General features: G+C 41.8%; 1 protein-coding gene across 3 annotated transcripts in view; it reads left to right on the top strand.

The window, feature by feature from the left end:
- LOC310956628 (rho GTPase-activating protein 7) overlaps positions 1-15,201 on the top strand; it is a gene marked incomplete at its 5' end in the record, with an annotated part of 100,771 nt that overhangs the window by 75,135 nt on the left and 10,435 nt on the right. For 2 of the 3 annotated variants that reach the window (XM_083926929.1, XM_083926931.1), the window contains 7 exons: positions 20-233; positions 698-1,102; positions 3,124-3,488; positions 4,814-4,990; positions 10,508-10,667; positions 10,968-11,166; positions 12,211-12,424. In XM_083926929.1, the coding sequence (XP_083783055.1) occupies positions 20-233; positions 698-1,102; positions 3,124-3,488; positions 4,814-4,990; positions 10,508-10,667; positions 10,968-11,166; positions 12,211-12,424 (1,734 nt within the window). The remainder of the gene's footprint in view (positions 1-19; positions 234-697; positions 1,103-3,123; positions 3,489-4,813; positions 4,991-10,507; positions 10,668-10,967; positions 11,167-12,210; positions 12,425-15,201) is intronic. The other variant, XM_083926930.1, reaches the window with a different exon arrangement.

Raw genomic sequence — 15,201 nt, 5'->3', positions numbered from 1 at the left:
CCTTTCTGAATGTGTCCAGCCTGCAGGGTCGACCCAACAGCCGCGCATCTTCCTCGCCTTCATCTCCTCACACCATCAGCAGCAGCAGCAGTAACAGCCACTCAGGGAGCAGCAGCACCGTCAGCACGCCCAGCCCGGTCACCCGGGTCAGGAGTAACTGCAAACGCTCCAATAGTGGTGTCGGCGTCATTGGAGGAACAACCCGGAACAACCAGAACCGCACAGGAGCAGAAGTGAGTCCTACAAATAGTTTCAATTAATAATTAAAGTGTATGACTTGATTTAGTGCACTTTTGTGTAAAAAAACAAAAAACAAACAAAACAAACAGGTACTTTTAAAGGATAAAAACAAGGTCTTACTGTTATTCACTATATTTGCCAAAAGTAAATAAAAGTTTCACATCGGCAAAATTATTTACACTTTATTTTTGTGTAAGTTCAAATGAGTAAGAGTAACAAGACAAGAGTCTACAGAGATGCACACAGCTATGTGAGGCTGTACTTCACGTAGGCTTCTGAATGTTTACCACAGTGAAATGCAGTATTGGTAAATCTAGGTATTTTAATATCAATATATATGTACATTTTGAATAGTTTTGAATCAATACAGCTCTTTGTTTTCCACTCTCTTTATTCTGTCTTTATTCTGTACTCATTTCATTTAAACCTTCATTCATCCATCTGTTCACCCTCTCAGGACTACAGGAACCAGATCAATAACAACAACAACAGCAGCCACGAGAGTCTGGTCTTCCAGGTCCCCCAAGGTCACAAACCAGGGACCTTCCCCACCTCTCTCGCACACAAACACACCATCCTGTCCCCAATAATCGACAACACCTCGGTCAACTGGAGGACCGGGAGCTTCCATGGTTACAGGGGGCGACACAGTTGCCGCCAAGGCACGTCTTCGCTGGCAGCTCCTGACCAGGACCCCTCGTCTTCTTCTTCTTGTGATGTCGGAGTCCGCAGTCCGCTTGCGGTGCTTGATCATCGGATGAGTATCTACGACAACGTCCCCGACGACCAGCAGATGTCTGAAAGTGAACGTGGCAGTGGGGGAAGTGGCAGCGATGCAGAACGGATGGGTGAGGAGTCGGAGGTGGGTCCAAAGACTGTTACTGCAGTATTTATTTTGAACTAACTATTTCAAACTTCCTGAACTTAAAAAGAAAGGAAAGAGGGTCAGCAAAAGGGCCAACGAAATCAAATATGCAATAGTTTAACAACAACAGCCAGCCTGTGACATTGCATCATTACAATAGTCAGAACTGTCACCAACTGGGGCCACAATTTATGGCAAACATTCAACTCACATCCAATCGTGGCATAGGCTTTCCAAATATAAAGATTACAACAAAGTTCATATCTGCATATAACACAACAGAGAAAAGTCAACTAAATATACTGGAATAATATCATCAATGTTTTAAACTTAATCTTGCATGTCACTTGCAACTGTAGTGGCTGGAGTCAGTCCCTCATAGAGAGGTCAGGTCTCATTGTCACTGCTATAGTTTAGACTTTGTCAGTCTACTGGCCTAACCTTCATTTAAGCTCACACTGTGTTCGAGCTCAGAGACCTGCTCACCCAGTGAAGGTAACGACCCCTGGATGTTAAGACCAGTTTGGATGGTCTCGATTGTTGCGTCACAATGAGTTATCATTTCATCTTTGTTCCGTTGAATGGCGGCTGTAAATTGTTTGTAGGGAGACCTCGGCCTGATCCATAGCTAGGAGCAAACAGGTAATTTACATGGAAAAATAATCAGCAAAGGATCTGAAAACAGGAGACAAGTCTAACTTGGGACCTGTTATTTTACATTTTGTGGGTGAGTAGGCACTCCAGAACCCACATGAATGCGAAGAGCACTGAAAAAGTGAGTTTTAACCCTTTTAACTGCAGTGGCACAGCAGAGTAGAGCTGTGCATGTGGTGAACAGGTGACCTCTGTTGAAGGGCCTCTGTCCATGGTACTAAACCCAGACTGTTACTATGGTGGATGAGGGATGAGTGCATTCAAACGCCCAGATATACAGTACTTTAGTCATATTTCTGTCCACCTGGCTGTGACTGTAGATATACTTGCCTGGATAAATTTGTTCCAAAATGACAGAATAGGTCAGAGATAAACAGAACGTGAGTACTTTGTGAGGTAATAGATGAGTCACTGTTTTGGCTATTTTGTGCAACGAGCCTGTAGAATTATGGCATCTGTCCTCTTTTGTAAGAGTTTTACAGAGAGAATATATCAAATACAGATTGCAAAAATATGGACAATCAAAAATAGAAGAATCAACAGAAGAAGAAGTGTGGTGTGGTTCTCCTGCCTTTGTACCAAAGAGAGGTAGAAAATCTCAAATGAAAGTCAATAAAAACACAGGTCATTCAATCGAGGATATAGATTCTGCCAAACTAAGCTCTGGATTGAGTTTCCCCATGAAGCCATAAATCACTTTGTGAGTGCTCGTATCAACTTCCATTTTCGATTAAAACTATGCAAGAATCAGTTTAAATGACTCATCCTGCTTCAGATGTGTTTCTTTTGGAAGTAGAAGAGGAGCCATTTAGAACAAAGTTGGAATCGTCTTTGACAAAAATATGGCAGCCATAGAAATAAAGGTTGACATAAAATATCATAGAAGTCATTAGGTAATGGCTTTTAAAGAACCCGTTATTTTTACTTCTGATCCTTGGATAAATTAAGTCATAGCTCTCCTCCTAAACTGATCTATGGCAAGGAAACCTTCAAATAGCAAAATCCAAAAATCTGCTGAATCAGTCAAGTGAGGAGTAAAAAAGTAGTGTAAAAAACAAGAGAGGGGCGGCCGATGACTGAGTGGTTAGAGCAGTCCCCCCCATGTAAAGAGGCTGAAGGTCCTCGAGGCAGCGGCCGCGGGTTCAATTCGGACCTGCGGCCCTTTGCTGCATGTCTCCCCCCCTCTCTCTCACCCCATTTCCTGTCCGTCCTATATAATAAAGGCTTCAAAAACTGCCAAAAAAATAAAACAGAGAGACATAAAATTCTGAAAAATCTGCAGCCAATCGAAAAAAATGTAATGTTAAAAGTCTCTTTGGAGAATTTTCCTTTGATTTTTTTTCAAAATTGTTTTCCTCTGTCAGGTGAGTCGGCTGTTGGCAGGTGAAGACGTTTTCTCGGCTCTGGATAGTGTTTTGGAGAGGATCGGCGACCTGCAACAACTGGTCTCCACCTGGTCTGAAAGTCTATCAGAGGATGACTGTCAGAGAGGCTCCTCTTCTTCTTCTTCCTCCTCCTCCTCCTCTTCCTCCTCGTCTTCTCCTTCTTCCTCCCAGGACTCACCTGCCTGTGGCTCGTCAGCTGCCTCCCCTTGCCCGTCCTCCCCCAGTCACATCCACCTCGAGGTGCAGCATACGGAGGGTGCGGTGGAGGAGGATGAGAAGAGCCATGAGGGGGTACCTGTTAACGGAGAAGAGCCAAAGACTAGAACACCAAAACCCAGGAGCAGGTGAGAAAGTAATGCAAGTAGTGAAAACTCCATGAAATCCAGTTTTATTTATAGAGCGTATCAAATTTCGCAACCAATATAACTCAAAGTGTTTCCCAGGTGTTGATAAAAACAGATCAGGGTCATTAAAAAGACTTTACACAGATCTTGGTAAGAGGAGGAGTGATGTTTAAGATCCCTATGTTAAAAGCTTTTTTGTGGGCTAAAATTCAGATATGACAAACACAAACAAATGATTGGGCATTATAAGCCGCCCTGGTCATTTGTAAATGTAAGTATTTGTGCCCAGCAGAGCGCTAATAATGACAGTTAGGGAGATTTATCCCCTCAAGCATCAACCAAAGTAAAAGTGGAGTTACTGTGAAGCACTTAAGATAAAAGCAGTAACCTCATGGTGAATAATTTTGATCGCTTCTTTAAAGTGCTGTTTTTATATCTCTCTTTTTGTTCCATATTTGTTCTCAGATATAGAGCAATAAAAAGCTATGAGGCCTCCCCTGTAATGTAATACAGCCCTATCATCAGTGTGTGCCGATGGAGGCTGCGTTTTTCTCTCTTTCTAGTTTTACTGTACATAGTTTACCTAGTTTTAATATAGCCCAATTATGTGTGTCTATTCTCTGAGCCTGTTTTTTAACCACACTAGCATCATGGCTCAAGAGACAGGAATGCCTGTTGGTCCAGCACTTTGGTTCAACTAAACTTTTGGATACATTTCAATAATATTCTCGATTTACAACAACTGAGATGAATGCTAACATAACATGCAAATATACTAAGGTAAGCGAGTTACAAACAGGCTGACATTTGCATAGTTACCATAGATAAATTACTAAATGATAAATGCTAATGTTCCCTGGTCTGTTATTTTTTTCTACGATCAGTGCCGAATTCTCCGGCAAATAAGCCTATGTAGTCCCTAACTCTACCCCCTAACCCTACCCCTGACCCTAACTGTAGCCACTGTCAGGTCAAATGGCCACTGAAAGTAAAAAAGTAGTGCCTCTAGGCAGGCCACCAAAAACAGGGGCTGGTAGTCACACTAGCTTGGAACTGAATTCTGATAATTGTAAGCAAATGCTAACTTTTAATAAGCACAGATGAGTTTAAATGCACAGGCTGACAATGTAGAGTTGTTAAACAACTTAGTAAAAACACTGTTCTTCAGCAAAGTGTTTGCCAAATCTGGGAGATTATTGGTTTTCCATTTCTCTTGATTGGGACACATTTGCACACGCTCGCTTGCAGGCGCGCCCGTGTGTGTTTATGCATGTTTGTGTCTATGTATGTAGGCTACTTATCTGTTCTCACTGCTGTGTGTCCAGCAGAGTGAGTCGGCAGCTGGACTGGTCCAGTGAGCAGAGCCTGCCCTCTCTGCCAACCGGTCCAGGAGTGGAGAGCCAGTCTGTGTCTCAGTTACTTCTGCTGCAGAAACTCTCTCTTCTCAAACTCACCGCTCTCATGGACAAGTACTCCCCGTCCAGTAAGCAGGGCTGGAACTGGTAAGAAGTGTCAAACGGCTGTGGGTTTTTTTTAGGGTGATTTCATGCTTGCAAGTAAAGTTACTGAACTCTAGATTCTTTGCTTCTGCACACCTGCACCGAGAAACTTCTTCAAGGGAACAACTGTGGAAAGGAGGGCAGGTGGGTGGGTGTGTCCTGGGTAAATATTTCAGGCAGTTTATTTAGAAAATTCATTTATTATTCATGGCTGGGATGCAACCTTGCCTCGGCTTAACAAAAACAACAGCAACATGCTTCAAAAGGAATAAACTCCTTTCCAAGAAAAAACCCAGGAGGGACTGTGGGGGCTTCACCTTGTGTCTGTAGTACTGGGATATCACAGCAGGGTTTGGTCCCGTCATCCTCTGTGTTTACTGGCAGTGTGGGTTATGTTGGACTACTTTCTCTTTGTTCAGAAAGTCAAACTGTGTCTCCATCCTCCTTGTGGTAAAGGTCAATGCCAAAAAAAAGGGTTGTCTCAGCACAGAAAAAAAGTTTTAAAAGAGGTTTTTTTGCAAATAATAATGTAGATTCACTACAACGGTGGTGGCACAAGCCGTCGAGCCACAATAGCTAAATTTTTTGGAAATGCACCAGGTTGAAATAATCTAGAATGATCCTTTAATGCTTATGGCAACAGTGTAGGTTCCTGTTATTCTGTGTTTGTAATGACCTTATAGAGGTGGAGAGGGTACAGCAAGCCTTAAGGGACAGTAGTAGCAGTAGGACAATGGAGGGAACAATAAGATTTAGGACAGTCAGTAAATTGAGGCCTAGGTCTTTCAACAATGTGGTTGCAGACTGTTGAGCTGTGTTTTGCCTCGTACGCTATGTTTTTGGAATAAGACCTCGTGCAAAATCGTGACAACTTAATTTTTATGAAAAATAAAGCATTCAGATAATGTGCTTGTTTACTCTGTAGGACATTTGTATTTTCTAATGTGTTCTCAGTAAACATGACTTGCTAGTTTTATGCTTTGGTGGTAAACCAATTACATTTTTGGTGGGCTGTTATGCTCAATGAGATAAAGCTGAATGTGGAAACTGAGCATGAACAAAAGCCCCCCTAAAATGACTCCTCACAGATATTTGGTTTTTAATTTTCAGTATGAAAAGTATGTATGTTCAGGCGGAGATTCAGGAAAAACAGTTACTCTATTGCAACAGGTTGAAAAGCATCAGCGAGGTCTCCTGTCGTTCAGGTGCGCTGTGTTTTAGCATTTCAAACCGTTTAATTTTACAGAGATTAAACTTTAATAAATCACATGAAAGGGAGCGAAATTGAGCAGAAGTCATGTCAGAACGGACCTCTACGGGGGGGAAAAGGAAGAAAACATCAAATTTACATTTTGTCCAACAAAGCAGAAGTTTTAAATGAGCACAAACTCTGAAGTGCAAATGACTTGTTCTCTCTCAAATGATGTGCACATCCGCCTCAAACTGATATGTGACAATAATACAACTTAGACACAGCGTACTTTTTGCTTTCATCCCACATATGCTAAGTTCCGGCAAGTTCTGGTAGTTTTAGGTTAGTTTGGTCATCAAATAAAGCTGATGTAATTTCATTGGCTACACATTGAAAGGTCACCAACAAAGTGGGTCAAAGTTTAAACTGATATGTCCATAAGTACTGATGTGCACAGGGGGGCAGAGGTGGCGGACCAAACAAGTGCTAAAGTGTCCTATTAAGAGATAATATGTGTGCTAAAGTGCCCTCTAGGAGCCAAAACGTGTGCTAAAGTGCCCTATTAGGCGCTAATACGTGTGCTAAAGTGCCCTCTAGGAGTCAAAACGTGTGCTAAAGTGCCCTATTGGGAGCTAATACGTGTGCTAAAGTGCCCTCTAGGAGCCAAAACGTGTGCTAAAGTGCCCTCTAGGGAGCCAAAACGTGTGCTAAAGTGCCCTATTAGGAGCTAATATGTGTGCTCAAGTGCCCTATTAGGAGCCTATACGTGTGCTAAAGTGCCCTCTAGGAGCCAAAATGTGTGCTAAATTGTTTTATTAGGAGCTAATACGCGTGCTTAAGTGCCCTCTAGGAGCCAAAATGAGTGCTAAAGTGTTCTATAAGGATCTAATACGCGTGCTTAAGTGCCCTCTAGGAGCCAAAACGTGTGCTATAGTGCCCTATTAGGAGCTAATACGTGTGCTAACGTGCCCTTTTAGGAGCTAATACGAGTGCAAAAGTGCCCTCTAGGAGCCAAAATGAGTGCTAAAGTGTTCTATAAGGATCTAATACGCGTGCTTAAGTGCCCTCTAGGAGCCAAAACGTGTGCTATAGTGCCCTATTAGGAGCTAATACGTGTGCTAACGTGCCCTTTTAGGAGCTAATACGTGTGCAAAAGTGCCCTCTAGGAGCCAAAATGTGTGCTAAAGTGCCCTATTAGGAGCTAATACACGTGCTTAAGTGCCCTCCAGGAGCCAAAATGCATGCTAAAGTGCCCTTTTCAGTGGCGAGGATGCGCTTCATGTGATCTTTTTTCCTTTTCGTGCCTGCCCTTCAAAAAGTCTGTGCACGCCACTGTCCATAAGTTAACTCTGGTGGAGAGTTAGATGAGAAGATGGATATCATTTTATTATCTGTCCATTAAATATAAGGCTAGAGCCAGCAGCACCTCTAAATCACACATTATATCGTGTTTGTTCAATCCACACAAAAACTGATGTGTAAGGGGCTCATGTTCTGGACATTTTCCCAGAAACTGTGCAGCGCCAAGGAATTGTTCAATTGATTAACCTAAACAGTGATTCTATATGAGCTGGACGGCAGATTCTTTCTTTCAGACTGATGGCTGTAGCCTGAACAGACAGACATGAGGGTGGTGTCAATCCTCTCACTTGCAATTCACTCTAAAGAAAAGCCACATGTTTTAACATTTAATATTGTTAAAGATATAATCTGTAAGATTTCCATCTAGTTAATTGTATTTTAAGTTACTATCAATCAAAGAGTGAGTAAAAAACAATAGTGACTGATCATATGACCCACTAATGAAAGCACTTGTTGCCTCTTTGCTGAGTTTTCACATTTGTGTGTCTGTGGAGACTTTCCCTCTCTAAATGGAAATACGCCGCCATGTTAGTGACACTGCCGGCCGCGGTTGGTCTGCCGCTGGAGCCTATCGCTGCCGGCTATGGTGCGTTTCAGTGTAATCACAAATCGACTCTGAGTCATGCTTTGGGAAGGGCAGAAGTGTAATATGAACATGTGTGTGTATGGATTCAAGAGGGGAACATATAGGGGACGGACCGGAAGTGGAGAGGTCAATGTAAATGGTAAATGGACTTGTACTTATATAGCGCCTTTCTAATCTTCTGACTATTCAAGGCGCTTTCACACGTGTCACATTCACCCATTCACACAGACATTCACACTGATGGCAGTGGACATCTACATACCATCTAATATAATCTAATCATTCACACCACATTTACACACCCATGCGCAGCACAGGGAGCAATTCGGGGTGCAGTGTCTTGCCCAAGGACACTTCGACATGTGGACCGGGGGAGATGGGGATCGATCTCTGGAATGGAAGACGACCCACTCTACCACTGAGCGACAGCCGAGTGTTTGTGTGTGTTTCAATAAAGTTTACAAAAGAGAAAGAAAAAAAAGTCAACACACATAGTGACCGTGAACGTGACACGATGGAGGCTCTGAAGCAAGCAAACCTACAATTACATCGTTTTTCCAAAGAGGTAATCTCAATTCTTACTGGCTTATGACTTGATTCAATTCAATTCAATTCAAAAAACTTTATTTGTCCCTGGGGGGCAATTCAGGGCACACAGAGCAGCAAATAACGACAGTGCAATTATACAAAAACATTTTAACCTAATACAAGAATAAAGTGTAAAAGAAGAGTTAGTGTCAGGATGTTAGTGTGTTAGTACAGGTAGAATAAGTGTCAGGATGTTAGTGTGTTAGTACAGGTTAGATACAGAGAACATCGTCGGCGTGAGATGTAGAAAGACATGTGTGTATCGGATGTAAGCAGACATGTGAACGGGTGTTTATGATGTAAACAATGTAAACATGCAGTAGACTGTTAAAACAGGTATAAACAGAACTGTAGTGCAGAGAAGATATAAGTGGACAGTGATTGAACTTGGTTAATGCAGTTTTGTGCTGGGACCCCTGATATCTTCCATCTGTCCGTGTAGAACCAGGGCTGGGCACAAAATAATGAAATCAAAAGACAGACTCAAACTAATGCAGTTAACCATAAGGTATTAGTTAAAGTCAAACGCACACACGAGTAAAAATCTGGAAACAAATGCTCGAGCAAAAAAAAAAAAAGAAAGAAAAGTCTCAAGCTTCACTCTTTAATTGAAGTATTGTCCTTTTAATGATTAATCACTGATGCCAAAGCGAGTGCTGGATTATTAAAATACAGCAATTATCTGTACTCTGTTTCTGAGATCTGTTAGAAGTGGCAGGAAAAACACAGGGATGAAAAGCGAACTGAAAAGCATTTAGAGTGCATGTGTGATACCATTCTCTCTTTGTGACTCTACTTTGGTGAAAGCTAAAGGGCCAGATTTATTTATACGGAGAAGAGGTTTCATTCATGATTTGAAGGACTTAGGATTTCACTTCTTTTAGTTTTTACTATTACTATACAAGACTGCAGTTTAATCCATGCACTCATCCCTACAATTTTCAGAGTTAGAACCTAGAAAACAATTGCAGCGTATTAAAAACAGGAGTTCAGTCCAGCAGTTAAGTTTCTGGGTGTCGTGCATCTGCAACATTAGTGTCCAATACAAAAGAAAACAACTGGTCACTGGTATGAATGTTAACAATGTTAGTCAGCATCGCAGGTATCAGTTCAGAAACAGGTACAAAACTTTAACACAGTGCTTCTAAAGTTCTGACGTCTTATATCAGTGTCAATGCAGTTTCTCGACTGTGGCTCAGTGGTAGAGTGGGTTGTCCTGCATTCGAGAGATTGGCAGTTTAATTCCCACCTCCCCCGGTCAGCATGTCGAAGTGTCCTTGAGCAAGACACTAAACCCCAAATTGCTCCCTGTTCTGCGCATGGGTGTGTAAATGTGGTGTGAATGGTTAGATTAGATGGTCTGTAGATGTCCACTGCCATCAGTGTGAATGTGACGCACTGTGAAAGCACCTCGAGTAGTCAGAAGACTAGAAAGGCGCTATATAAGTACAAGTCCGTTTACCATTTACAATTTCTCAATGCCTGCATGTTTTTTCCTACAGAGTCGATTTGAATGACGCACACATTTTTAAGGTCACTGGGGACTTATGTAATCAAAAAATGTTTATTTGGCTCCTCTTTCAAAAGGAAACGCATTCAACAGCAGCCAAGTTGAGCTTTTTTTGTCGTAGTCTTTACAGGAAGTGATTACAAATTCCCAGGATATTTGCCAAACTAATTTTGGTAACTTTTCAAAAAAATTCAAAAAAGTTTTCCTCTTGGCACCAGTCCATGCAAAACAGGGGGGGCTTCAGGGGCTGCAGGGTCTCATGGTCGTCTCTGTCACCCGCAGGACTGTTCCTAAGACGCCGAGGAAGACCAAGGGGTTGGAGGTGAAAGGCAGGCGTGTTTTTGGGGTTCCTTTGCTCTTCAGCGTCCAGCAAACAGGAGAGCCACTTCCTCCAAGCATCCTCAGAGCACTGGTCTACCTGAGGACCGAGTGTTTGGACCAGGTAATGGAGCCGAAGATGGAGACCAAGAGGCCTGCAGTGATTTTAGAAACACTACCTGTTGGACTTGACTTGATACAGAAATAATTAAATAACTTTTTGGGACGGTAACATCCAGTCTGAAAGATAAGACGAAGATGCAGAGTGCTTTTTCTGATACTTTAAAACATACAGCCTGAGTATAAAAAGGATCAGGCCTAATCGAAGTTAACACTTAAAAAATTAAGCAAAGAAATTTTATTTTCAAGCATATGAGGACTCAATTTTATGTTTTAATTTCATTTTTTTGGTGTTTTCTCTCAGGTGGGTCTTTTCCGTAAGTCAGGCGTAAAGTCTCGTATCCAGTACCTCCGTGAGCTGGTGGAGTCTGACCCAGATGGCGTTTCATACGACGGTCAGTCTGCCTTCGACGTGGCCGACATGGTGAAGCAGTACTTCAGAGACCTGCCTGAACCCATCTTTACCAGCAAACTCTGCGAGACCTTCCTCCACATTTACCAATGTGAGCACTTACTACTGTTGCGTGAAAAGCATTGAGACCATAACATATCTACTTCAGAATTCACAAGTGGGGCATTTGCTGATGTATTTATTAGGAACAAAATGTGAAAATCTCTTAAGCATGTGTTATTTCAGGCACTCTACCAAGAACCTTTTCAAAAAAACAACTTACTATGTGATGAGGGAACTGGAGGTGCAGAAATATTAATTGATTTCCAGGTTTTAGGACTCATTCCTGCAGCGCTCTAAAAGCCGTAAACCTCCAACAGAAAACTAACAAAGATAAATCAGCGGTTGTGATTGGTGGTTTATCTCAACTTTTTGGACAAACCACAGAAAGACATGTCAGCTAGTAGATTGTCACAATTCCTCTTGGTGAATCTTAATGACTTCTAGTAACCCTGTGATTTGTCCTCTACTGCCACCAACAGACCAATATGCTAACATGCTAACATGTAACTATGAATTGCTAAATACTAATATGCTATGTCTGTTAACATTTTAGCATATTAACAGATTAACTTATTACCAACTTACATGCTTACCATCTCTGTACATGATAAACATTAGCATATTAGCAGGCTAATGTGTATTTAGTGATTGTGAAGCCAGCTAGCAATGAACAAGCTAACCTGAAAACCTATCAGGTTCTCCATTTCTTTGGTCTTTTGTGCCACCTCCAAAATTAGCTTGACATTTAACATGTTAACAAGCATTTTATCAGAGTAGCTGTGACATGTTGACATTGACATGCTAACGTGCACATTCAATTCATATCCAGTCTGGATAAACTAATGTCTGCGATTTTGGAACTTAAATTGTTTAATTGCTGACGAGTGTCTTTACCACTAATCCATACTGTCCATTATTTTAGTGATTAAACTATTTTTGTCATTTATTTTACCACAAAGATTCATTTACAGAGATTTTAATCTTAAAGAAGAATAACAGTCCATAATATTAAACATTAAGTAAGGCCCCTTTTCTTGTCCAAGTTCAAAATTATGTTAACTACATACTTAACAGATGAGCTTTCTGCTTGCAGATTTTCCAAAGGATCAGCAGCTAGTTGCAGCTCAGGCAGCCATCCTGCTTCTTCCTGACGAGAACAGGGTGGCGCTGCGAACACTGCTGTTCTTCCTGTGGGATGTGGTCGCCTGCGTGGATGAGAACCAAATGACCCCAACCAACATTGCTGTTTGCCTGGCGCCGTCGCTTTTCCACCTCAACACCCTGAAGAGAGACGCCAATACACCCAGGTGAGCTGAGACTACAGACACAGAAAGCTGAAGAAATATTTTTAGGGCGACAACAGAATCACTTGCATCAGTTATCAGTTCGGTTACACTTGAGGTTTTCTCTTTTTGTATAGGCTACATTGTGTAAAAACGTATTTTTTAAATTGAGGACATTTTCTTTTGGCACACACTATTTCACCAAAAGATGGACGTGAATGTAGGGTGTGTGGTTTCTGATGGGCATTGCCACAGTTACATAAGGCTGAACAGCAGTTACATAGGACCTCCGCTGTAAGGTTGGAGTCCACTCTGTCTGTCTCACTTTAATTAGATTTGGGGTTTGTAATAAAATATAAGATCATAACAATTCAAATCTTTCTCAGGGTTAGCTCATCAACTGCAAAGCTCATCGGCGCTGTGCTTTCATCCGTTTTTGGATGTTGTTGTTGAACACATCACGAGGACAGTCAATGTACCGACATTAATGTGAAAGATGGGATACCAGTCTAAAAACACACAACAATCTGGGTCTAACTTTTGTTGATCTGGTAGTCGTCATTCCTATCAGTTATCAGAATATTTTACTCAACGAGTTAGTTGCTGATAGTCCAACAGGGCGAGGAAAGGGACATTCAAATGATCACACAGGAATGAATCATGTACAAAAAAACCTAAACTCTCATTCACTCTTTTTTTCCCATTTTGTTTCATCCCTACTCTTTTTTTCTGGTGTCTTTCTGTCATGTCATCATGGTTCATTTTTCTAAATCTCAGCCTCTGATTTAGCTTCAGATCCTGGATTCTCCTTTGGTTGGCGTTCATGTGTGTCTGATCGTGTGTGTTAGCCACAGCAGGTTGCCAATTAGGTGCCGTAGAAACATGTTTTTCTTCCTCCCTTTGTCGCTCCGTTAGACGTCATGTTTCCAAAGTTCTCGGTTCTCACGGATGACATCGCCCTCTGGTTCAGATCCAGCTCTTACACTCACACTTTCTCTTTGTGATGAAAATCTGTCAGCACAGTTTACACAGAGAGCACGTTACATAACCTCCACCAATTTTCATCTGGCCTCAACTTCACTTCCTGATGTGAAAGGAATTTTCTATCTGCATTTGAGCTGAGAATCCTGCTCGGGCTTGGCAGGGAGACAGAAATTGGAAAAGAAAACAGTGACGGAGAGATATGGGAATTAACATGAGGGTAGAGGCTGCTGAGAATGATAATGGCTATGCAGTGGATGATTTGTGTTATTAGAATATGAACCTAATTATTAGGCCATCAGTGTCAGAAGTGTGTTCACTGTGATTATGCATGACTGCGTTCTTTAACATCAACAGAAGCAAACATTCAAACACACTCGCACACTGTTGCACTACTGAGATAGACAGTGACTGGAGGCATTATGTTTTCGGGTTGTCTGTCGTTACTTGTAAATGGTAAATGGACTTGTACTCATATTTCCCAGTATTTGTCACATTCACACAGAAGTTCACACTAATGGCATTGGACATCTACATACCATTTAATTCAATCATTCACACCACATTTACACACCCATGCACAGCACAGGGAGCAATTCGGTGTTCAGTGTCTTGCCCAAGGACACTTCGACATGTGGAACGGGGGAGGTGGGGATCAAACCGCCAATCTCTCGAATGTAGGACGACCCACTCTATCACTGAGCCACAGTCGTGAACAGGGTATCTCAGGAACCCCTGGAAAACTTTCTTCCAACTTAGTTCAAATATCCTCTTGGACTCAAGGATTAACTGGTTGAACTGGATGAGCTGGAGGTCAAAGGTCACCTCACCAACCCATTTCTGGCCATAACATTAGAGTTCTTACTCTTTATTTATTACAAGGAGATGTATCAATTTAATATATGACAACATTTCACACTAATGTTCAACAGGGTAAAATAATGAAGCGATGAGGTTTTATATCCGAAAGGTCAACTTTGACATCATAATGTTCGGCAAAAAAATGATTTTCTGCCCATTATTCAAAACCGTAACTCAAGAACAGAAGACAGAGACATTTAGTCGGATGCTGAATTGGTGACACAAATCTTAAAACTGCGGTCATTGTATAGATCTTCTGTGGTGACGGGTTGTAAAGTATCCACGTTTTGAGAAAAATCTTATTAAATTCTTTCAAAGTCTACACTGCGTATATTATGTAAGCCTGGATAGACATGGAGGTAGACTGCAACTTGACTGTTTGTCGGAGGCATACACCCGCAAAGCGTAATTCTGTTATTCTATTCTTTATTCTTTTATCATGAGGCAGGTTGAGGTGCTATATAAATAGTTTGAAAGTAATGAAACTCTCAAACCACAGAGAAATGTACGCAGCACATATTCAGAAACTGTGCCTCTAAAGGAGCCGCTTAAGGACTTTTGTACAGCTATGATATATATGGGTAGAAAGTGCTGTGTCAGTGCAGTTTATTCTATATCCTTTTTCTTAGTGTCACCAAATCCCAAGAAAAGGCCAAAACCAATAACGTGTTTGACCATCTCTCAATACATCCCGTCTGTGGCTCTCAGCTCCAAGCACAGTGATTCCTACTGAAGACATTAATCTTTAAAAACAGCTCACAAATATGTGGTTTCATTCATTCATTCATACATTCATTCATTCATTCATCTTCAACCGCTTGTCCCTGTCGGGGTCGCGGGGGGCTGGAGCCGATCCCAGCTGACATCGGGCATGAGGCGGGGTCCACCCTGGACAGGACGCCAGTCTATCACAGGGCACATAGAGACCAACAGAGACAGACAACCATTCACACCTACGG

Source organism: Echiichthys vipera (assembly GCF_963691815.1).
Source record: "Echiichthys vipera genome assembly, chromosome: 14".
NCBI classification, from domain to species: Eukaryota; Metazoa; Chordata; class Actinopteri; order Perciformes; family Trachinidae; genus Echiichthys; species Echiichthys vipera.
The sequence above is the reverse complement of the archived record's forward strand: the minus strand, read 5'-3'. Positions and strand labels throughout refer to the sequence as shown.